Below are 25,089 nucleotides of genomic sequence, written 5' to 3'. Positions count from 1 at the left end.
GTGACTAGTGCTGAGATCACATTGTGACTGGCAAAAGTGTCAAAGAATAATGTGCTGTACACTTTGTGGGGTGAAAGGCGAGGACCAAAGGAACTCTATCCCTGCATTGTCTTTGGGGAGGAGGTGAGGGTGATGGCAAGAGCAGAAATAATAGTAATGGTGAAGGTGCTACTGAGGACTCCATCAAACACAGTCAGTGGTGAAATGGCACTTCTCTGTCCTAGACTGGGAAGCCTCATTTCAAGAACTGAGACAGGATTAAGTACTGTAGTCCAGGTAGTTGTGGGGGTCAGTGGGATTCTAGTAAGTGTCAGTGGATAGCTTGTCTCCAAAGATGGAAATAGAAAGATCAAAAAGTGGGGCGAGAGAACCAAGTGAATTTGAGGGTGGGATAGAAGTTGATGAAATTAATGAGTTCTTTATGGATGCAGGAGAGAGCACCAATGCAGTCACAGATGTAGAGAAGGACTGTTCCAGATTCCTGCATCTGCAGACTCTCAAATTGCCAGATTATGGAATTATATTTTAGATTAGCACCAGGTAAATGACAAAGAGTAACTATTAGTCAGTAAAACACCCAATCTCCTTCAGGGTAAACTGTGGTTTACATTTATCTGAATGTTCTTCTCCAGCATTTTCAGTACTGTGCAAAAGTCATTGGAACATGTAAAACAACCTATAAAGCAAAGACACTTCCAAAAATAACGCAATGGAAAGTTTCTAAATATCAAAACATTTACTATAAAATCAGTAAATAATAAAAAAACCAAATCAAATCAATGTTTGGTGTGACCACTCTTTGCCATTAATTTCTCTTATGTACACTGTCAAGCCGTTTCATACAACAATTGGTGGGTAGGTTGTTTCAAACTTCTTGGAGAACTTGCCACAGTTCTTCTGCAGACTTTGTCCGTCTTGTTTACTTCTGTCTCTCCAGGTAATCCCAGACAGCCTCAATGGCCTTGAGGTCAGGGCTCTGTAAAGGCCGTACCACCTGTTGCAGAACTCCTTGTTCTTCTTTTCGCTGCAGGTAGTTCTTTATGATCTTAGCTGTGTTTGGGGTCAATGTCCAGCTGCAGAATGAAGCTGGGACCGATCAGATGCTTCCCTGATGGTACTGCATGATGGATGAGTATCTGCTTCTACTGCTCAATATTGAGGACTTCATTTGCAGAAATACAGCCCCAAACCTACAGGGAGCTTTGGCCATGCTTCACTGTTGGCTGCAGTCATATGTAGTTCTCTCCAGCTCTTCCATAGACTAACTGCCTCCTGTTTGAGATATAAATTTCAAATTTTGACTTGTCAGTCCAGAGCACTAGCTGTCAATGTTCAGCACCCCAGTCCTTGTACGTAGGTGAGTCTCTAGGCTTTGCTTCCAATTCAGAGGAATAGATTTGTTAGCAGCATGAAGACCACTTCTGACAAGACTTCTCTGGACTGTAGAGGAGTGTACTTAGGTTCCAGTGGTTTCTGTGAGTTCAGAGCTGAGAGCAGTGCTGGACTTCTTCAGATTTAGATGGGATGTCAGTTTCACATCTCTGTCGTCTGCTGCAGTCAGTTTCCATGGACAAACACTGCGTTTCTGGTCCTCATCTTTGTCTGTCTCTTTGTGTTCGCATCTTAAAACTCCTCTCTGCTGCAAAATTTCTGCTTGGGAGAGACCTTGCTGATGCAGGATGACTACATGTGTCTTGTTCTGCTCACTCTTGCCATGGTGTGAAAATTGATGATTTGAAGGTTAAACTGTCACATCCGCCACACCTTCACCTTTTAGGTTAGTTGTCCTTCAGCCAGTTTGATTTATTCTACACCCATTTTTGTTTCAGTTAATTAGCTTAGTTTAGTTTAGTTCATTCAACTCATGTCATTGATCATTAGCACCTGTTTGTTAGTTTGTTTAGTCATCCACTGAGCTACTTACCTACAAAGTAATCACGTTTTTTTTGAAAAAGTGGTCTTTTACTTAATATGTTACTTTAATGAAATACCAAAAACTTCTCTGTCATGTTTAACTTCTTGGAAAATGGATGTTTGGAAACCTAAAGTTTGCTCTTTTCTACTGACACACTAATGCAGAAGACAAAAAAAATCAACATCTAAAACAAAACTTATATAAAATATCTAAGACGCGAAAGACTTTTTCACAGTACTACATCTGATCTACCTTTGGCCTTTATGAAGAAAACTTGCCCCTTTAGCCTAGCCAAGACATGCTTCCCATCTATTACCAGCCAGTTATCCTTAAATGATATTTTTTCCAAATAGTGCATGCACTGTTCAGAATAGAACTAGGAACAGGCAATAAACACGGCTTTGCTAATGTGAGGTACATTGCCAGATCAAATAAAAATAACGGAATCCAAGAATAAAAGCTGAGGGAATATAAATTCTACAAGTTAAAAATTTGTGGGAAAACCATCCTGTCCAACCAAGCTTTTTTCAACTATGCATTCCAAGAACAACAGCGGGAACTTAAATACTGGGCTCATTATAGTTGTGCTTTTTCCTTAGTCAGGAGAAACTGTGAAGCACCATCCTCACATTCACTCGCCTTTGGAAATACATCAATTTTTACATTTGCTTCATGATGGCAAGGCAACCTTGATTCTTAACCAACCGATCTACGACAGAACCAATGTCAGCAAAACCAAAAGTCAATCCCAATTTCATCATTATACTTTTCACATTTTTTTCTCATGTTGCACATCACCTCGCACAAACTTCTGATGGCAGAAGGAAAGACACTGTTCCTAAAATGTTGAGTGTGTGTCTCCAGAACTGATGAGAAACTATTCTGCCCTCAATGACTGCACTCTAGAACCAAGGTCCCTGACTGTCCGCACATGAGTTACAAGACTGTAATATATGTTTGTGGGCACATGCCAAGCTGGAAGTCATCACTGAAGCATAAAGGAGAATATACTTTGATTTCAATATCTGTAAGACGAAATTCCTCAACCAACCTACCCATGCTGCATCACACTGCTCTCCGACAATTAGAGTGGTATGGCCACTTCCCTGATCTTGAGAGCCTAGCTCTTAGCAAAGATAGACAGTAATCACCTGATCCATGACTTTGAACAGTGACGGAATGTCCCTACTATTGAGGACATCTTCAAAAGGCAAAGCCTCAAAAAGGCAATATCCATCATTAAGGACCCACACCACTCAAGACATGCCCCCTCCTCATTGCTACATTGAGAGAGGAGGTACAAGAGCCTGAAGACACACAATCAACACTTTATGAACAGCCTCTTTCCTTCCGCCATCAGATTTCTGAACGAACAATGACCCATGAATACCTCCTCAATCATTGTGCTTTTTTGCACGACCTTACTTTATACTTTATTGTTGCCAAACAATTGACACTAGAACGTACAATCATCACAGCGATATTTGATTCTGCGCTTCCCACTCCCTGGATTACAAATCGATAGCAAATATTAAACACTTAAATTATAAATCATAAATAGAAAATAGAAAAATGGAAAGTAAGGTAGTGCAAAAAGAAACCGAGATGCAGGTTCGGATATTTGGAGGGTACGGCCCAGATCTGGGTCAGGATCCGTTCAGCAGTCTTATCACAGTTGGAAAGGAGCTGTTCCCAAATCTAGCCGTACGAGTCTTCAAGCTCCTGAGCCTCCTCCCAGTCTGTTGGCTGGGTTGGTCATGTCCTTGATTATCCTGGCAGCACTGTTCCGACAGCGTGCGGTGTAAAGTGAGTCCAAGGACGGAAGACTGGTTTGTGTGATGTGCTTCGCCATGTTCACGATCTTCTGCAGCTTCTTCCGGTCTTGGACAGGACAACTTCCATACCAGGTTGTGATGCACCCTAGAAGAATGTTTTCTACGGTGCATCTATAAAAATTCATGAGGGTTTTAGGGGACAGGCCAAATTTCTTTTGCTTTCTCAGGAAGTAAAGGCGCTGGTGGGCCTTCTTGGCAGTGGACTCTGCTTGGCTGGACCAAGTCAGGTCATTTGTGATATTGACCCCGAGGAACTTAAAGCTTTTGACCTGTTCCACTTGCACACCACCGATGTAAATTGGGTCATGCGGTTCGCTACTCCTTCTGAAGTCAACAACCAATTCCATCGTCTTGCTGGCGTTGAGGGATAGGTTGTTGTCTTTGCACTATGCCACCAGGTTCTAAATTTCCTCTCTGTGCTCAAGCTCATCATTACCTGAGACACGGCCTAAAATTGTTGTGTCATCAGCAAACTTATATATTGAGTTTGATGGAAACTTGGCTACACAATCATGGGTGTACAGTGAATACAGCAGGGGGCTGAATACACAGCCTTGTGGGGCACCGGTGCTCAGAGTGATTGTAGAGAAGAGCTTGTACCCTCCTGTCTGTGAGGAAGTTGAAGATCCCTGCAGATCTGAGTGCTAAGGCCCAGGTTCCGGAGATTAGGAATCAGTTTATTTGGAATGATGGTATTAAAGGCAGAGCTGTAGTCAATGAAAAGGAGCCTTATGTATGCGTCTTTATTCTCCAGGTGTTCTAAGGAGGAATGTAGGGACAGAGAGATGGCATCTGCCATTGACCTGTTGCTCCAGTAGGCGAATTGCAAAGCGTCGAGGTTGACCGGTAGGCTGTGGTTCATGTGTGCCATAACCAATTGCTCGAAGCACTTCAAAGCAATTGATGTCAGAGCCACAGGTCGATAGTCTTTCAGGCATGCCACCTTGCTCTTCTTCAGCACTGGGATTATCGTTGCCTTCTTAAAACACGAGGGGATCTTAGACTGAAGTAAGGAGCAGTTGAAGATGTCAGCAAATACTCCAGCTAGCTCGCTTACACAGGCCCGCAGAACCCATCCTGGGATGCCATCTGGGCCCGTCACCTTCCTTGGATTTATCTTCAGGAAGGCCCTTCTAAAGTCCTCCTCGGTGACGATGAATCTCGATGCCACCAGGTCCAGTTCATCCGGAGGGAGCAGGACGCTCCTCTTCTGTTCAAATCTTGCGTAGAATATGTTAAGTTCGTCAGGAAGAGAAGCGCCACAGTTATTGATATTCCCAGCCTTTTCTTTGCACCCAGTGATCTCATTTAGACCCTGCCGTAGTCTACTGGCATCCCTCCGGTTAGCCTGGGCTTCCAACTTGGCTCGATATTGCCTCTTGGTGCCCTTAATGGCTTTCCGGAGTTCACACCTGGATTCCGTGTAGTGACTGGTATCCTCGGGCCTAAAAGCCGCAGCTCTAGCCTTCAAAAGGGACTTGACCTCATAATTCATCCAAGGTTTCCGGTTAGGGAATACCCGGATTGTCTTGCGAGACACACAGTCCTCTGTGCATTTCCAAATAAAGTCCATGACAGCTGAGGCATACTCATCGAGGTTAGCTGCCGAGTCCTTGAATACTAACTAGTCCACCGATTCAAAGCAGTCACGGAGGACCTGATCCGTTTCCTCCGTCCAACGTGACACCACTTTTGACACTGTGACCTTCCGCTTCAGTCTCTGTTTGTAAGCCGGGAGGAGGAGTACAGCCTGATGGTCCGATTTTCCGAAGTGAGGTCGTGGGAGGGAACAGTAGGAACATGTATTTCTTACCACTTACAGCATATTTTATGTATTGCACTGTACTGCTGCTGTAAAACAACCATCAATTTCAAAGCCTTTGACCAAATAAGGAAAAGAGTGCTTGTAAATCAAAACTCAACCTAGCACAAAACTCATTATCGACCAAATAGGAGTCATCCTTACCCTCCTATGCGCTTCTGCAACTTGGATGGCCAACTGCTACCACCTCACTACAATGTTATCGATACAAAATCCTCCTAATTTACTGGAAAATCAATATCAATGTCATCTCCTAAGCAAACATTCTCAGAACACAGGTTGTAACAATACTCTTTCATCTTCAATAGGCAGGCAGTGTCACCCACATAACCTAAGTCTGGGTCCTAGAACTTACTTCTGAATCAAGGATGCACCCAAAGCCTGCTTGAATATAAACTGCATCATTCCATCAGGCTTCTGGGAATCCTCACCCCAAGAATGTTCCTTCTTCATTTTGAGTATTCATGTTAGTCATAGTCATAGTCATACTTTATTGATCCCAAGGGGAATTGGTTAACACTGGACCTCAAGAACGAACAATGAGAGAAGTGGTGCATTGCTTCACAAACTATCCATCTGCTTGGGCAATTAAACACTTCTTGCCCCGTGATCTCAAATGTGGATGAGATTGCAGTTACACATTGGCCTCAATTAGCCAGTCCAGACTAGTCTCAATGGAAGTGAGTCATCCTCATGAGGGAATGCCTGATATAAAGATAATACCAATTCCTAGTTAATAAAAATGACAGGATCATCATGAGGTATGCAACACACTATCACAATGCACCAAAACTGTCCTGTAATGGCAGCAAGCTGAGAAATTCTCCCACCAAGGAGGGGAGATAAAAACTAAACTATGGAGTTAATTAAAGTAACGTTCAGGTACCTGAAGAAAGAAAAATATGTAAAGGAATTTTTTTATGAAGAGGAACAATGAATTTGATTCCTGTCAGACAAAAAGATTGAAAAGATTCCACTCAAATTGAAGCTCAGGGTTCATAGATGAAAAGATACTGCTCCCAGTTGTGCTACTATTATTCACTTACAAGAAAAAAAAGTCCAAGTTCTCCTTTTAATCTATTCATGATAAAATTATTACTGACAAAACAACATTATCATGGAAATACAATACTCATTACATCTCATCCTGACTGTTTATTAAATGCCATCTGAACTATTACAGTGAGTTCATTAAATCTGCTGCATCTAATAAAGATTGATGGAGTCAATGAATAATTACTAATCTGTACTATGAGGATGGCTCAAGTGAAGGTGGCTTAAATAAAACAATCTCCCATCAACACCCTGAAACTGTACTTTGCACTCTTCACACAGGCATTGAAGCTCACAACAAACTACTTAAGTGTAACTTCCAAATTTTTTTCCTGATTACTTCATTGCATGTACATGTCAAAAACAAATGTTTCTTGTAGTTTATCCTCAAAAGAACACTTCCAAACATTCAGCACTTGAGCTCAAGCATTTTAAAATCTCCCCTCCCACTTAAACACCAAATCCGAGAAATAATCAAAAGCATGAATTGCACACGTTTTTAAGAGTACATAAATGTGTGCCTGTGCACATGTACACTAATACACACATATCTTTTCCCAATTGTGACAAAACTGTGGTCTGAAACAATTATTTCTATTTACAGATCTGAAAGTAAAAACCATCCATTAAATACTTTTTCGATATTCATCCTACTGAAAAGTAATGCTTTAAGATGCTCCAGCAAATGTAATTAATAATCTAAAGTCAATCAGGATATAACTATCGGGAATTGGTAAGAGTAAAACTAGACTTGCTGTTCCAAAAGAAATGTCAATGAAGCAGGCAGAGAATGTCAACACATCACCGAAACAAAGCTGAGCACAGAAGCAGGGTTATTCAGGTAACTCTTAACACTCAAAGACAAAAGATTTTTTGTAATGATATAATTATACAAAGCAGAAGGCTCCAGACAATGTTGAGTTCATCCAATTATTCAAATAACAGCGATTCCTTCACACGGTTTTTTTTTCTCCCCACTGTACAATTTATGTAATGAAAGAGAATCCGCTTTTGATTTTTTTAAAATTAGTTTAAAAGTCTTTCAGTGGATATAAATATATCCAAGCAGAAAAATATTGTTCAGTGTCAAAATGAAGTACAACTAGTACCTGTGCTTGCTTTCACCTCCAATTAACTGAGCAATCCTCAGAGTGTATCACTTCTATTCATGATTTACTCTACCAACAAAATTCAGATCTGCAATAAATACCTTGCTTCCCTTTACACATAAACTGTGGAATTTATGAGCAACTGGATGACAAAAGATTTAATTTGCTTCTTAATAAACAGGTCTACAGGTTTACTGCAAGTTCCTTGCTACGTCCTTAAATTTAACCAGCTAAGCTCCGTTGCACAAGAATAAGAAAGCTGAACTTCCATTTCAGCCTCTTATTACAGTCCCTAATTTACCAGTAAGAGCCATTCCAAGCATCTCTTACTTACAGTAAGTATCACACAACCAGTTGTACATTGATCCAGCAATAAGCTTGCACTGTTACTTATTATCATTTCAGCATAAACACAGGGACTCTTCCAAAGCAAATCTAAGTAAAATGTGAATCAGCTTTTCCCTTTCATAAAAAATTAACCATTTGGAAGATGCCTACCTAAATCAAGAACAATTTGCATTATGAAGATAAACCTTGGGGAAAAACAAATGCCTCGTCTGATAAATTCTGTGAAGAAGCGGCAGCTTTTATCAACTTAAACAATTAATTTGCATCTGGAGATAATGAGATACCTCATAATTTAATTATAAAAATAATCAGAGCCATGTGTTTCTGCATATAATGAAATACTTCAAGCAGCATAATGAGCCCCTTTCAAAATTATCCCAGAAACACATCCGAAGTACTATGTGCTATTTCAAAAAGGCTGAAGGACTTACCTCTGTGCGAGTCTGCAGTCGTTTGTTCAGCTCATATATCCGATAGTCTGGCTGTACCACATATGGCGTGTGTCTCCTATAAAATGGTCCAAAAGGAGAGGAATAGAAAGGGTCATGAGGTGTGCTGGACATCTTGGATGCTTGCAGAGAATCAAGCTACACACCGTAACATCAACATCCATACAGTGCACATGGGCTTCAGGCTACAGTGCAGGCAAGCCACCAGCAGAACACACTGGGAAATGCTCTGGGAGCCCTCTACTGCAAGAGAAAGACCGGATAGCTCTAGGCAGAAAAACTTGTTTTTTTAAAAATCAGTTTGTGAAAGGGTCATTTCCTGTCCGCTCCAAACACTGGCAAAAATATAATTCTTCAAGCTGACAGAGAGGTCTGAGGTTTGGTTTTAATTTTTCCCAGCAAGGACCCCTCAGGAACCTGGCAGCAAGACTTGTTAGCATATAGGTGGTTATACAGCTGCCTGACCTAAAATTCCTTCTAAAAGGAATATTCCACACTGCAGTGCTGCATTTTCTAACACTAACACTTCCAGCAGCATGCTTCCCTCATTCACTTTTAAATAACATGCTTACGCAGTGGCTAAACCGGACACCTAAGCTGAAGTGTCAAACTCCTAAGGTTAAAATCACAATTAGAGAAGATGAGGAATTACAGAAATTCTATTTTTTAACAAGAATAAAATAGAACAACTGCATCTTATTAGACAGCTCTCAGGAGCCAAATCTTCTCTCTCCACAAAAGCCTAGTATGTTGTTTTGCAAAGGCGAGCAAAAATGATTTCCTCCTCATAAATTTCCATCTTCATACAAGGAGGGTATACTCTGAAACAGGGAGCCTCCTGGGGTTCTGGAATAGCATCCCAACACACTCAAGTATCATTATCTGACTGATAGGCAAAGTAATCTAACAGTTAAAACCGTAAGATTGAAGCATTTCTAATTTTCATTCATTGGTAACATGTTGATGTGTTGACATGCATTAACTCTTTGACTTCATTCACTTTAAATAGTCACTGCCAGGGGGAGCCTCCCTGAATGACCCCCACCCACTCCTCTTTTCCTGCTGAGAAGGTCACATGGCTGCATGGAGACTTGACCCCCTGTTTACATCTGAGTGCACATACATCACAAAAAGAACAATGACATACCAAGTTTCTGTCTCCAATTACTTTTCAAAATCTGGTTACACCAGTCCAAATTATTGTGCTCTAACTGCAACTCAGATTGAGTCGATGCACATATGAATTGAAATGACAGGTTTCAAAGGATCTGGAAAGTAAAAGAAATTATTTATGTGGATTTAATTATTCCTTAAGCGATAGAACATTACTAGTAGTGGATATTAATTTAGTAGATACTACTTTAAACCAGCAATGTAATTTAATCAGCATGCTTTGCTTCATGAAAACTTGTGTAGGTCCCTCTGGGTTTATGTCTGTTCTGGAAATGGGTACTCGGACAACGAGTGATTTCATTTCAAGGTATGAAAGAGCAAAATAACTGAGAAGGGAATAATTCTCCCTCTTCATTGGAAGCTGCATGAGAAAAATCAAATACAGTATTTTAACTCTTCTTTGTTTATGCTAGAAATCTTTGGTTCATTTATGAAAGGTAAGTTTCTAGATTTGTTGCATTTCTTCCTCAGCCTGTCAAAGGTGGAAACAAAACACAGCTGAATTAGTTTCAGAATTTCTCATGCAAGAAAAGTGACAATAAGCATTGTATTTACAGAAAGATCAACTTTTTCACTATTAAATACTCTGAAAGAAGAATGGATAACAGATTGGTGTCAATCCCATTCTAGATATTTTCTTTGTTCGCTCCACCCCTTCAATTCCAACCATGCTTACTTTTTAAACTATCACAACTCTAATGAAGGAACATTTTCCCTGCTTTTCAATACTCAGAATCAATATGATCCCCAAGCCTAATTTTAGGCAACTGCCTGAGTAGTTAAAGAAGATGCAACAAGTTAAAAACAGTCTGCTTGAGGAACTCAGCAGGTCAGGCGGCATCTAAGGAGGGAACTGAACAGTTGACTTTTCAAGTCAAGACTATCTGGACCATGTGGTTGAAGAGCAGGAGAAACCTCAGCCAGACAGTGACAGAGGGTCTCACAGAGCTGCCACTGAAGAGAGGAGGAAAACTTCAAAGAGGGCATCCCTCAAAGAGGCTTTGCAGTTGAATAGTAAAATGGAAGCACGAGACACAAAGCTGGAGTCTGGAGCAATAGACAAAATGCTGAAGGAACTCAGCGGGTCAGTAGCATCTGTGGAGGTAAACCCCTCAATACTCAGATGCTTGGATGCTTACCAAATTTAGTTTTGATCCCAATTTTATTTTTGCTCACCAGGATGACTCCTTGCTTACTACCCAATGAGATGACTCCTGTACTGATATAGGGGTGATGTTTGCTACCTGCCATTTGCTTATGTTTGAGGTTGAAATAAAAGTCAAGACTATCTGGACCATGTGGTTGAAGAGCAGGAGAAACCTCAGCCAGACAGTGACAGAGGGTCTCACAGAGCTGCCACTGAAGAGAGGAGGAAAACTTCAAAGAGGGCATCCCTCAAAGAGGCTTTGCAGTTGAATAGTAAAATGGAAGCACGAGACACAAAGCTGGAGTCTGGAGCAATAGACAAAATGCTGAAGGAACTCAGCGGGTCAGTAGCATCTGTGGAGGTAAACCCCTCAATACTCAGATGCTTGGATGCTTACCAAATTTAGTTTTGATCCCAATTTTATTTTTGCTCACCAGGATGACTCCTTGCTTACTACCCAATGAGATGACTCCTGTACTGATATAGGGGTGATGTTTGCTACCTGCCATTTGCTTATGTTTGAGGTTGAAATAAAAGTTAGGCTCAGACTTGGGAGGTGAGGGGTGGGGTGGAAATCAGCTGGAGAAAGCAACAACTGAAACATAAACTTATCCAACTTAGTATCTGTCAGAGTTGGCAGCCCTGCACTGCAAATGCAGGGCTGTTTTGAAACAAACAACCCTTCTTCCTTCCCCTCCGACCATAATACCAGCTCTGGCAATCGCCCAGGTATCCCTGTAAATGTCCCAGCTCGAGGGCAGCTCTCCCTGTGAAATATTGAGCCTGGGTTGGTGCAAGCACTGGATTTCCCTTCAAATGAATTGATGACATCAGCTCCCAGGAGAAAGACAAGTAGCTACATTTTAAAATCATTTATTCATGCTGGTTTCAAATTTCTCATATATATTTTACAATTTATTTCAAAACACATGTTAAACATCATGTAAGTGTGTGAGTATCAAAGACATTTTAAAAATCAGTAAAATAGATGGCTTTGACAGCCAATGAGAGCAGGCCACACTGTCTGTCAAAGCTACCCTGAGTGGCTTTGCTGACACAGCCCCTTTCCATGAGCTGCAGGCAATACTGGGCAAACTGCTTGGTCTGAACCAAGGGGGCAGCGATTTCAGGACAAACATAAATCTCCTCCAAATGGTCTTTATGACAGCAAAGCACTCACACATCCTATGGAGGGCAAGGCTGCTCACTTCGAGTCCATGCTGGTCTAAGGAAAAGTGAAGCCTGCTCACGACTAACAGGTGTTGACAGCAAAGGGTAGGATTGTTTTCCTATATTGTGGCCATTCATTAGCCCTGAGCAGTCCCAGACAGAAGATGCACACTTAGGTGTTCAAAGCTCTCTTTATTCTTCCCAAATTTAGGTTCCAGCTATGCAGCATCACATTCAACAACATCCCTTCCTCTATCCTTCCCTTCCTGATAGTTCATTACTCAAGTAACAAGAAAAACACAGCTCCAGCAGCCTAGGTTCAGCTCTGACCTCTGGTACTATCTGTGTGGAGTTTGCATGGTCAACTTGTGACTCAGCATGTTTCATTTATGTACTTTAGGTTTGGCCCACATCCCAAAGATATGCTAGCTTGTCAGTTCATTAGCCACTGTAAATTGCCCTGAATGAGTGATAACATCTGGAGGGAGGGGAGCAGATGGGAATGTGGGAAGAACAGGATTAGTGTAGGAATAATGTAAATAGTCGGTGGACACTCAGTGGGCCAAATGGCCTTTTCTGTGGTGTATGACTTGATAATTCTAAGTAATGAGCCCAGACCATGCAAAGTTTTTTTCTATCTGCTCTTCATCTTTCTCCTAGCGGTTCTCACTATCACCACCCAACTATCTCCACTTTCACCCTCCACTCCCCGAAACTGGCTCCACCTGCCCTTTTTTTCTCTGCCCCATCTGCTGGCAAACTGCTTCCACCTCCTAACTCCACTGTTCTGCCTCCTCTACCTGGCTCAATCTGTCTGTCATTCTTCACCTCTCCTCAGTCCTCCAATCAACTCTGGCCCCTATCCCACCACTCCTACCCTCCGCTTTATACTGGCTATCTCCCCCCTCCGTTCTTAGTCCTGACGCAAGGTTTTAATCTGAGACATTAATAATCATTTTCTCCTCACAGATGCTGATCAGAACACCGAATTCCTCTTGTAGATTATTTGTGGGTTTTGGTTTTAACATCTGCAGTATCTTGTGTATCATGTAAGACTTCCAAAACCAAAGCACATCTTTCCATTGACATCACACGTCACAGTCTCCACCCTTCTCCTTTTGGAAACTGCCTTTTCATTTCACGCACCTGAAAGAAAAACTGGGAATTACAGCAAACCCTCTCATGGCCAAACAAGGTCAGCAAAATATAAAGTTCCTGTTGCACACAACAACAGAAATAGCCTGACTCTGAATCTTTTAGCTGTAAGCTTCTCTTGGAACTGTCATTCAGACCTCACATGGGCAATTCCATTTTTGTTTAAGATTGCACCATCTCAAGGTTATGATTTGGTACACTTGGAAATAAATTCTAGGCACATACTGCAACACAAAGACTGACAATGGCACAAACAAGCATTTTTAGAAGATTTTTTTACCATTCTTTTCCTTTTAGTTTTGAAGTGTTTTTGTTTGGAGCTGCAGTGGATTTTTAAACAGAAGAATTTGCATACACCAGAACCACGAGATTAAAATCAACTAATATTCACTACAGGCATTTGTGACAATCACTGGAGGTGTTGACTGAAAGCTTCTTTACTCCTGATTTTAAAATCTGACATATTTGAAGAATCTTTACAAAAATGCCAAAGCTCACCAAACAATGTATAATGTTTTAAAATGTATTTAGAACAAAGGAGTAATGAAATACAGCCTTGCAAAATGAGTTGTACCACAGTGACATTGCAATGTTATACAGTTTAATACCATAAATCTACAAGCCAGTACTCCAGCCAAAGCAGTTTTCTGATCTCCAGCCAATCTTACACACATATAGTACTGCATGTCTTCATCTCCAGCTGCTTACTTCTCGATTTTGCAATGATTTGAACTGCTTATAAATTAAAACAAATTCTAAGTTTCCATTTGGAGCCAGTTATTGAGCAAATGTCAAGATGTAAACCACTGCAGGTTCTCCTATCACTTTTCTGCAATCATTGTAGTCAAAAGTAAATGAATGAACCATTCTATGCATGATTTGTTCTAGAAAATCCAATGGCTGCTGGTAATCACTGAAGTTTTGCTCTTTCCATCATCTGCCAGAATATCAAAAGCCATTATTTTGTGAGCATTTTCAAACAGTTCATCACCGTTCATTGCAAAGATAGCAACTGGATGTGTGAAATTAATCACATACCTGTATACTCTGCAGTGGAAATGCATTTAAAAACGGCATTTGTAAGACCTGCCTTCAGCCTTTTAAGTTTCAGTAATATTTTGTTACACACATTGCTGAAAGTGCAAGGTGCTAGCGTGAGGGAACCTGGGACCTGATTGAAAACAGCAAGCGATAGAGTATATCCTTACCCAATCAGATGAAGGAATGCCAAATTAACGGTGACAGGGAAGAGGGGTATGAAGAAAGGAAAAGAAATTTAGATTAACGAAGAAAAAAGGCAAATACATTGTAATTAATAACTTTGAAATCTTTGTTGCATCTGAGACAGAAGCCAGAGGTTGAAGTCCCACACCATAAGAGTAGAGCACAGAAATCTAAATGAGATGATGTGGAACAGTGAGAATAAAACAGAAAATACTGGAAACATTCAGCAGGTCAGGGAGCATCTGTGAAAAGAGAAACAGAGTTCATATCAAGGAGCTAAAATAGTAACTTTGTTTCCTGCACTGACCCTGCCTGACCTGACGAACGTTTCCATCATTTTCCGCTTTTGTTTCAGATTTCCAACATCTATAATTTTTTTTAGTTTTACTGGAATACAGTACCTAGATGTTAAGTGCTGGCTCAATGTAGGAGATTGTTTTATTTAAACATATTTACCGAAATTATCACATCCTATCTGGAGCAGCTGGCTGTGAGACATATCCTCAGGAGGTAAACCAAGGATTAAAAAAAAAGTAGTGTTGAACAAGCTTGTGCAAAAATATTCTGCAATAGGCAATTCCTAGGTTCAATAAAACTTGAAATATGTATGGGTGAAAGCATTGTGTGAGTATGGATGGAGTACTGAATTAGTTGAAATTTACTAACAATAAATGTCCAAAGACAAGAATGAGAACTTTATTGAGAGTAAGGTAAAGGTAACGAACTGGGATCATGATTAGTGCAGGTATACCAGTATGAACCACAGAGAGGAACAGAAACCCATAGTTCACCCTGTCTGCATGCTGAACTTGCTGACAATCCCACATTGGGCATGGATAAGCAAACTGCGAAAGCAAATCAGAAATTCCAGACTAGGGAACAATATTAAGCAGATTCACGCCCCAGGGGATTTGAAAGGATCAAGTTCAAAGCAGTACATATGAACAGGTAAAATAAGCAATGCATGTTCTTGACGAGCAAAGTTAAAATAATCCAGGTAAAAAGATGCCAAGCTTGTTAGCAGGCTTGAACTAAAATCAATATTTGAAGTACAAAACCTCAGCCTTAGCACAAAACCCAGGATCTACTGGGCAATGTGGTCTTTGCTCTTCTATCTGTTTTTCATATCTGTGCTAGTTACGGCGAGCATTTCAGGGCACTAGGAAAATATCAACAGCAATGTTTCTACAAATCCTCCATATTCACTGCAATGACAAACAAGCCAACATCAGTTTTCTCTCCCAGGCCAACATCTCCAGCACTGTGGACCTAGTTACAGTCAGTAGGCTTCATTGCAAGGCCACTCTGTTCACATGTGTTGAGGTGCAGCAGTCAAAAGGGAGGTAGCAGAGATGGAGAAGTGAGCACCTGTTCCATATTAAGGCTTTGATAACACCAAACTCCCGAACTGGACATTCAAGGACTGCCATGGGAAGAGATTATCAGGTGGACAGAGAAAAATATATACAATAGTGCTCTCAGTCTCCCTACTGGCCCCTGGGAATCTCTAGCCCATGAATCAGAGGGAAACGGGAACATTTAGGTGGTACTGAGAATTCTGAGGCCATACAAAGGTACGTAATCCCAATAAGCAGTAGAAAGAAAGGACAACTTCACAATTAGCCCAGCCACACTCCCCTTTGTCTACCATCTGCCCCATCCATAGAAAATTCTGCAGATCCCACATTGGCTGAGAACACACAAAACTGGAGAGCAAGTTAGACTTGCTGAACACCTACGCTCTGTCCGCCAGAGAAAGCAGGATCTCCCAGTGGCCACACATTTTAATTCCACATCCCATTCCCATTCTGATATGTCTATCCACGGCATCCTCTACTGTAAAGATGAAGCCACACTCAGGTTGGAGGAACAACACCTTATATTCCGTCTGGGTAGCCTCCAACCTGATGGCATGAACATTGACTTCTCTAACTTACGCTAATGCCCCACAACCCCCTCGTAACCCATCCGTTATTTATTTATATACACACATTCTTTTTCTCTCTCTCTCTCCTTTTTCTCCCTCTGTCCCTCTGACTATACCCCTTGCCCATCCTCTGGGTTTTTCCCTCCTCCCCCTTGTCCTTCTCCCTGGGCCTCCTGTCCCATGATCCTCTCATATCCCTTTTGCCAATCACCTGTCCAGCTCTTGGCTCCATCCCTCCCCCTCCTGTCTTCTCCTATCATTTTGGATCTCCCCCTCCCCCTCCCACTTTCAAATCTCTTACTAGCTCTTCCTTCACTTAGTCCTGACGAAGGGTCTCGGCCGGAAACATTGACTGTACCTCTTCCTAGAGATGCTGCCTGGCCTACTGTGTTCACCAGCAACTTTGATGTGTGTTGCTTGAATTTCCAGCATCTGCAGATTTCCTCATGTTTGAGCAGGTTAGACTCCCCCAGTCCCAGAATACAGCCGAAGACTTAGATCATTAACTAAGTATTGTATGTTCAACCAATGCAGAATTGCCGAACAACAAAGCCTGTATAAACTTGAACTATATCTTATCAATATTGTTCAAGGGATAGGCAATTTCTACTTGACTGAGAGTCATTATCATCATCATTATGTGCCTTATCGTGTGATGTGGGTGATCATGGTCTTTCCATAAGCATGATTGTTCTTGGCAATTTTTTCTACAGAAGTGGTTTGCCACTGCCTTCTTCTAGGCAGTGTCTTTACAAGATGGGTGACCCCAGACATCATCAATACTCTTCAGAGATTGCCTGGCACCAGTGGTGGCACAACCAGGATTTGTGATTTGTACCAACTGCTCATGAGACCAACCACCACCTGCTCCCATGGCTTCATGTGACCCTGATCCGGGGGGGGGGGGGGTGCTAAGCAGGTGCTACATCTTGTCCAAGGGTGACTGCAAGCTAGCGAAGGGAAGGAGCACCTTACACCTCCTTTGGTGGAGAGGTGTCTCCACCCCACCTCCCTATGACTGAGAGTAATGGAAGTCAAATTGTTTCTCAGTACATGCCTCTCCCAACTATTTACCACCTCACACCAATGTTACTTGTCAGCTGCAGGAAATCATGCAACCTGAAATGCACAAAACTTGACATTTAGATCTAGCCTCACCTGCACTTAAGTGAGCGCAGCAATGTTGTGGATAAGCAGCTTCAGTACAAAGAGCCAAGCACCCCCATTAGCTAAGGCCTAACTGGTTCAAAAGAGCATCTGGTTCCAAATAAGTCTTAATATGGAACAGGTGTTCATTTCTCCATTTCTGCTGTGTCCCTTTGACTGCTGCACCTCAACAAATGTGAAAAATCCAACAAGATTGAAGGACTTGTTCTGTCAGTGCCAAGTACTAACAGCCACTTTAGACCTCCACACCATTATTCCCAGCAAAAGATCAGAAGAGGAAACTAATACTAACTGTATAATCAATAACAAAAATCACCAGGTACTCCTAAATACAGATGGTTTGACAGATGTACATATAAAATGGTGAACTTACATGACAATCCACATGTCTGTCAATAGTTCAGTATTAAATCTGTCACAGAGGTTTTGTATGAATTTCGATCACCTCCAGCACAAGCACAATTGTCAAAAAGATTATACATGTTTTAAAATCTGCAGCAAGAATCAATAAAGAAGCACATAGAGGGGGAGAAGTCATGTCATAACACTTCATATACAATTGGAACACCAAAAAATCTTGTCATTTTAAACAATGGCAATGAAATATGCTTGCTTTAAAAAAAACTGTTACCTTTTCTACTTAGTTGCTAATAATAAATACTTTTTAAAAATCACATAGAAATGTCTGCTCATTGGATGGGTTGCTAATTCTAGAGAAAGCAGACTTTCTCTTATCCCTTGATAATAAAGGAATTCAGAGCACATTACATATCAAGAATCTTCATTAATCCAAAGAATATATGCAAGAATGCAGTATACATTTTGTGACAATTCATATCTGCAATAAAGAAAACTTGCAAAGTACAGGAAGGAAAGAGTGTAAGAAAACAAGGCAAGCATTTCTGCCTTTCATTACCATGTTGAATACGCACATGGCAATGTAGCTTTTAAACCTCCACTGCTGACATCTCATTACAGATTAAGATACACACACACATGCAACACAAACCTAATAATTAGTGGGTGACTGGAAATCTCCATTTTCACACCAGTCTTTCCCTTATTCTCCACAAGTAATTCAAGTCTAAGCTCACATGCGTAAAATACACCACAACCAATTCTCAGCAGCCGTTTCTTATAACTTTATATAGTGTGAATGCTTAAGCAAATAATTAAATGCAAAGGCACAATAAAATGTAGCTTCAGCATATACAGTCATCAATCGAGATGTTCCCACAACCAATTACCTCACTTTAAGGATACTTTATTTTGTTATTTTATGTTATCATTATTTATTCCTATTTATTTATAGTTGCATTTCAACAGTTAGTTGTTTTCTATGCTCCTGCTCTTTCATTGATCCTGTTTACAGTTACTATTCTATAGATTTGCTGAGTATGCCTGCAGAAAACAGAATCTCAGGGTTGTATGTAGTGACATGTACATATTTTGATAATAAATTTTACTTTAAGCTTGGAACTTTATTTGAGCAATATTATCACTGCTGTCTGGAAATAAGAGTGATATAACAAAGAGAATTCCCACAAGTGTTTATCAAAGACTTGTGATTTCTTACATTTTGCAAGCAGAACTACCTCAAGCATGTGAAGGGAAAAGAGCATAAACAATTTGCTTATATACAATTGAATATAGTCTTTTTAAATATAGTAGGTTATCCTTGTGGAATTTTCTTCATCAGTTGAATCAATCCATAATGAAAACAATCTGTATTTTGTTTTGAACCAGCAGCATCTCAGGCTGTATCTGAATTCAGTTTTAAATAAGCAACGTGAAATGTTCATAATTGTGGCTATTATTCATGATTTCATTTAAGAGCATATTATTAATATGTCATACGTGCATTTACAGATGGCATGTAAAACAGACCATCGAACTTTGAATTAATCCTTAACTGGTTTAGAAATGGGCTGGTGGAGAAGAACAGAAAAGTGACTGAATTTCAACTGTATGCTGCAACAATTTACACGCCAAATGGGGAGCAAAGAATGAGCAGTAACTATGGCCCTCATAATGATGCTAACATCTTAGTAATGTTTTTGTTTGAAAAACAAAGTGAACAAGAGATGACAGTGTTGTGAACTGCCAGCAGAAGTCACATGATAATTTCTATAACTTCTGGAAGATTGCTTTGACCAATATCCAAGTGTGGTTTTACTGTTAATGGTGTGGATGTTAGAAAGAAGGATTGAGGAATTGGCTTTTGGTACAGAACCAAAGCCAGCAAATTTTTTTGGGGTTTTCCAGAAGACATACACTTAGAAGAGCATTTTAGCCTTAAAGTTAAAGACAGAAACATCAGAGAAAGATCCAGAACAGAAAAGTGCATGTGGCCGGCTGTAAGAGAGGCTGGGGGGCTGGATTCTTTTTCTTATTCTTTTTCATGTGGGGGGAGCCTTAATGACTTCCATGGTTTACCTGTACCTTATGGCTATCTGGAGAAGGTGAATATCAGAAGTATATTCTGCGTACATACTTTGATAATAAATTAAACCTTTGAACCCTTTTGAAAGCTGATTTGAATCACGCAGATGAGAAAACATCCAGCTCTGAATTTGCTATGGAGTTTTAGACAGTTATGTGAGGTGTTAATTGCCTTTACTTTTTCTACAGTCCAGAATCCTTCAAATTTTAACAGAGCATCTTTCTCCATAACATAAAGCAAATTGAGACACTTAATCAGATGTTAATGCAAGTTATTCAAATCTGTCTCAGCAAAGATGAACAAGATACATTACATATACTAATGTAGTCTAATGAATGTTAATTGAAGTGACATATGTAAGCAGCAGTGAAAGATACAAAAAGGCTCCCTGATGGATAAGTTTGACTACAGAAGATCTAAGTCTATTTGCAATTCTTGAAGTATTTTGACTTTGTTGATCTCTGCCCTCGGCTGCGGGGCACTCTGAAGGGCAGGTTGCCATAGGGTGCTTATGAAGCTATGTTCCCACACAAAGTACAGTAGTGCTAGAAAGTTTGTGAACCCTGTAGAATTTTCTCTATTCCTGCATAAATACGACCTAAAATGTGATCAGACCTTCATGCAAGGCCTAAAGCTAGATAAAGAGATCCCAGTTAAATAAATAACACAAAAAACATTATACTTGTTCATTTATTTATGTTTTGCAGAAAATGATCCAACATTACATGTATTTGCTAGAAAAAGTATGTGAACCTTTGCTTTCAGTAATTACAGTGACCCACTTGTACAGCAATAACTTCAACCAAACCTAACCCTAACCCTAACCGCCCCCATTTCCATCTCTTTTCCTCATATGCCTTTGCATTTTCCTTATGATTTAATTCTCATTTAAATGATATTATAGTCTCTGTATCAATAGTGACTTCTGGTCCTACATTCCATGTTCTAAGTAGCTGTCAATCTGAAAGTGCGTAATGATAATAAGGAAAGTCAATGGGTTGGAATGGGGGCAATAGCAAACGATAAACATGCAACATCACGGGACAAGCAGCAATGTCTCATTCTAACACCATGCCTCATCTTCATCTTTCTTCCTTCGTCTGTTTCTTGACTGATCACAAACATCTATAACTGAAGCTGGCAACTTCGCCATGAATTTTTTAAGGATTCATTTTCCCCCTGCAATGAATCTGGTTGTTTGGATTTCTGTAGATTATGTAATGAAGTTCAAAGTGAAAGATGGAATCAAGAAGGGAAAAGCCTGTGCCTGGACTCAATAGCAGTTCATCAGCCCAAATGCTAGGCAATTGGCAAGTGAGCAAGAACAAAGATTTGATGTTCAGGAGGTGTTTTAGTGACATCACCAGGTGAGTAAAGCTACCCAATTCTACAGATTCTCCCTCATCAGTTTACAGTCAACCACCCCTCATTTCATATTAATTCCTTTCACACCACACTTCAATCACTTGGGCTATAGTACTGAACTCTCAGTCTACTTCAAGGTATAGTCCAACTTCCCTCAAACTTGATGGGCAGAGCTACGATGGCCCTTGACAGTGACTCCTTCAAGCTCATCTGCGCAACAGCTTAATTTCTACCTTTAATGTCTCTCTTTTTCCTTTTCAAGATAGATGAGGTTCTGTGGAAGACCCTGACATAGAGCTACACTCAAACTTACGGCTCTTTGCAGCCATCTTTCAATATCCCGAGGACGCGGCGTAGGAGATGAGCTTGCCTTTGGGTTTCCAAGGCTTTGCGGTCCTGAGCCGATTCTATGCCGGTGCTGCCAACTGAAGCGTCAGGGAAGAAAATGGAACATCGGAAACAGCGGAGCAGCTGCCGAGAGCTCTGTATTCAGCTAATCAGGCACTCTCTTTCTCTTGTTGATGGGGGAGAGTTTGTTGCTAATTCTTGAGTTGGAGAACTTTGGGGGGGGGGGGAAGCAACACAGCAGACTGTAAGTCAGTGAGTTGCTTTGTTTATGTCTCCCCTCTCGCTATGAAAGGGTCCCTTTATCAGGGAGAGGGAGAGCCTGTGGGATGTCGAATTGCCGGGTGAACAATTAGTTTTTGTTGTACTGCAAATCACGGTCTTTCTTGGGGTTTTTGCTATTGCTTGCTTAATGGGTGGAGGGTGCTGATGCTTTTGTGCTGAGTAAGTGGGGGAGGGGGAGGGTTGTTGCTCTGCTGCTGCTTGTGTGTGAGGGGGGAGTGGGGGCGGCTTTGGGGTCCTAATGTTTTTACTGTCACTCATTCTTTGGAGCACTCTTCTGTTTTCGTGGATGTGTGTGAAGAACAAGAGTTTCAGTTTGTATATTGTACTGTATACATTATCTGATATTAAATGAAACTACTGAAATTTTATGAAATAGATAGATAGATATAGTTTATTAATCCCGAGGGAAATTTGGTTTCGTTACAGCTGCACCAACCAAGAATAGAGCGTAAATATAGCAATACAAAAAACCCCAACAATCAAACAACAAAATGCAAACTATGCCAGATGGAAAATAAGTCCAGGACCAGTCTATTGGCTCAGGGTGTCTGACCCTCCACAGGAGGAGCTGCACGTTCGATGGCCACAGGCAGGAATGACCTCCCGTGCCACCAAGTGTTGTATCACGGTGGAATGTGGCCGAAGTCCAACAGTAAAAAGTTCAATATCCAGTCTGCAAACACGTTCCTCGATCGTGATATACCCCGGATTGCAACATCCATTGTTAGCCAGAACAGTAAGCACCCAACTCCTTTACGCTTACCGCTCTCAGTGCACTTCTGGTCAGGTGGAAAGGGATTACCCACCGAACTCCACTTCTCCATAAGTCTCTGTTGTCTCGACCCGGTCCTCTTTCCTCGGCTTTGTGATCCCCTGCATCCTCTGTGTGTTTTCCTCCAGATTTCAGCGGGGTGTCCGCCGCTGTTCGCTAAACCGGCCGGTATTTGCTGGTCCGTGGAATACACAATGCGACCTTGCTTCTGTCTCGCGTGTCGGGATGTAACCATTTCCAGCGCTAAAGAAAACCCAAGTAAAACTCTCTCTACCAACATGTTAGAGAGGGTGCAACTTCGACGTGTTACCGTGAGAAAAAAAAACAAAAAAATACGTAAATTAAAAAGTAAGAAGAAGAAAGTAAGAATAGATCGGAACGGCTGTACCAGGCTGCATGCACGACCGGCGCATGCGCCCTAGTCAGTTATGAAATGTTATGGTACCCTAGTCAGGTCTCCCACTATTTAGTTCTTGTTTCATAAAAACATGGCAGTGCCACTCATGATGCATAAGACTACAAGACACAGGAGTAGAATTAAGCCAACTGGCCAAGCAAGTTTGTTCTGCCATCTGATCACAGCAAGGTTATCTTCGCCCTCAACCGCATTCTGCTGTCTTCTCCCTCTAACCTTTGACATCCTTACTAATCAAGAACCTATCAACCTCTGCTTTAAATTTACCCAATGACTTGGCCTCTGCAGCTATCAACACTCTCTGGCTAAATAAAAATCCTCCTCATCTCTGTTCTAAAAGGACATCCTTGTATTCTGAGGCTACGCCTTCTCTCCCACTACTGGAAACATCCTGTCTCCATCTACTCTACCTCGGCCTATCTATATTCAGTAGGTTTCAATGAAATCCCCCGCTATTCTTCTAAACTCCAAGGAGTACAGACCCAGAGTCATCAAGTGCTCCTCATATGCTAACTCTTTCATTCACAGGAAGATTCTCGTAAGTTTCCTCTGGACACTCTGCAATGCCAGCAAATCCTTTCTTAGATACATTCACAACACGCTGGAGGAACTCAGCAGGTCGGGCAGCATCCGTGGAAAAGATCAGTTGACGTTTCGGGCTGGAACCCCTTCTTAGATAAGGGCCCAAAACTGCTCACAATACTCCAAATGTATTCTGACCAATGCCTTACTCAGCCTCATCATTAGCTCTTCACTTTTATATCCTCAAAAAGGCAGCGTCCATTATTAAGGGCCTCCAACACGCAGGGCATGCCCTTTTCTCACTGTTGCCATCAGGTAGGAGGTACAGAAGCCAGAAGGCACACACTCAACGATTCAGGAACAGCTTCTTCCCCTCTGCCATCTGATTCCTAAATGGACATTGAAGCTTTGGACACTACCTCACTTTTTTTTAATATACAGTATTTCTGTTTTTGCACTTTTAAAAATCTATTCAATACATATACCATAATTGATTTACTTACTTATTATTATTATTTTATTTTATTTATTTATATTTTTTTCTCTGCTAGATTCTGTATTGCATTGAACTGCTGCTGCTAAGTTAACAAATTCTGTGATCTCCGCCTCTCTCCGGCTCTTCGACCAGATCCTGACTCAGACCTGCTCACCTGGAACCTTCCAGCCTTCTACTTCCCACCCTCCCCCCACCTTCTTTATACGGCCTCTGCCCCTTCCCCCTTCAGTCCTGATGAAGGGTTCCGGCCTGAAATGTTGACTGATCATTTCCACGGATGCTGCCCAACCTGCTGAGTTCCTCCAGCGTGTTGTGAGTGTTGCTTTAACAAATTTCACGTCACGTGCCGATGTTAACAGACCTGATTCTGATTCTGATTTTTAGAATTCTGATTCCGAAAATGAATGCTAACAATGTATTTGCCTTTCCTTACTAATGACTTAACCTGCAAGTTAACCTTCAGGGAATTCTGCACTAGGACTCTCAAGTCCCTTGGCACCTCCAATTTCTGAATTCACACCTTGTTTAGAAAATAGTCTATTCCTTTATTCTTTCTACTAGCATGCATAACCATCCATGTCCCTATACCATGTGGTACCTGCCACTTCTATACTGTCCAAATCCTTCTGCAGATTCCCTGTTGCCTCAGCACTACTTCTACTGCTCTCGACGTGCATTGTGTACAAAGCTAGCAGGGAGTTAAACACCTTCTCGAAAATCACCTGAGCCAGAAGCTTTCTTCAGGATTTTTAAATGAAAAGCCTTTGTGAAACTGTAGAAAGTTAAGTAAAACATGTATTAAATTCAACACTGAATCGCTGCACACCCAAATATACTAATACTATTGATTATTCTCACGATCAGTGTTAACCAAGGTAATATACACATGCAACTTTCTATAACTATGCTGTGCACACCAGAGTGGATGTCTTTCTACTGTGTGTGTTTCATG

At 41.1% G+C, this 25,089-nt stretch overlaps 1 protein-coding gene across 10 annotated transcripts in view; it reads right to left on the bottom strand.

The window, feature by feature from the left end:
* Window positions 1-25,089, bottom strand: part of ldb2a (LIM domain binding 2a) — a 542,321-nt gene that overhangs the window by 325,201 nt on the left and 192,031 nt on the right. For 7 of the 10 annotated variants that reach the window (XM_072252984.1, XM_072252986.1, XM_072252981.1 and 4 more), the window contains exon 4: window positions 8,514-8,589. In XM_072252984.1, coding sequence (XP_072109085.1) covers window positions 8,514-8,589 — 76 coding nt within the window. Of the gene's footprint in view, window positions 1-8,513; window positions 9,044-25,089 lie in introns of those variants that run through there. The other 3 variants (XM_072252985.1, XM_072252987.1, XM_072252980.1) reach the window with 3 other exon arrangements.

Source organism: Mobula birostris, chromosome 3 (assembly GCF_030028105.1).
Source record: "Mobula birostris isolate sMobBir1 chromosome 3, sMobBir1.hap1, whole genome shotgun sequence".
Classification (NCBI taxonomy): Eukaryota; Metazoa; Chordata; class Chondrichthyes; order Myliobatiformes; family Myliobatidae; genus Mobula; species Mobula birostris.
Note: the sequence above shows the minus strand (reverse complement) of the source record. Positions and strands in the feature narration are given on the sequence as shown.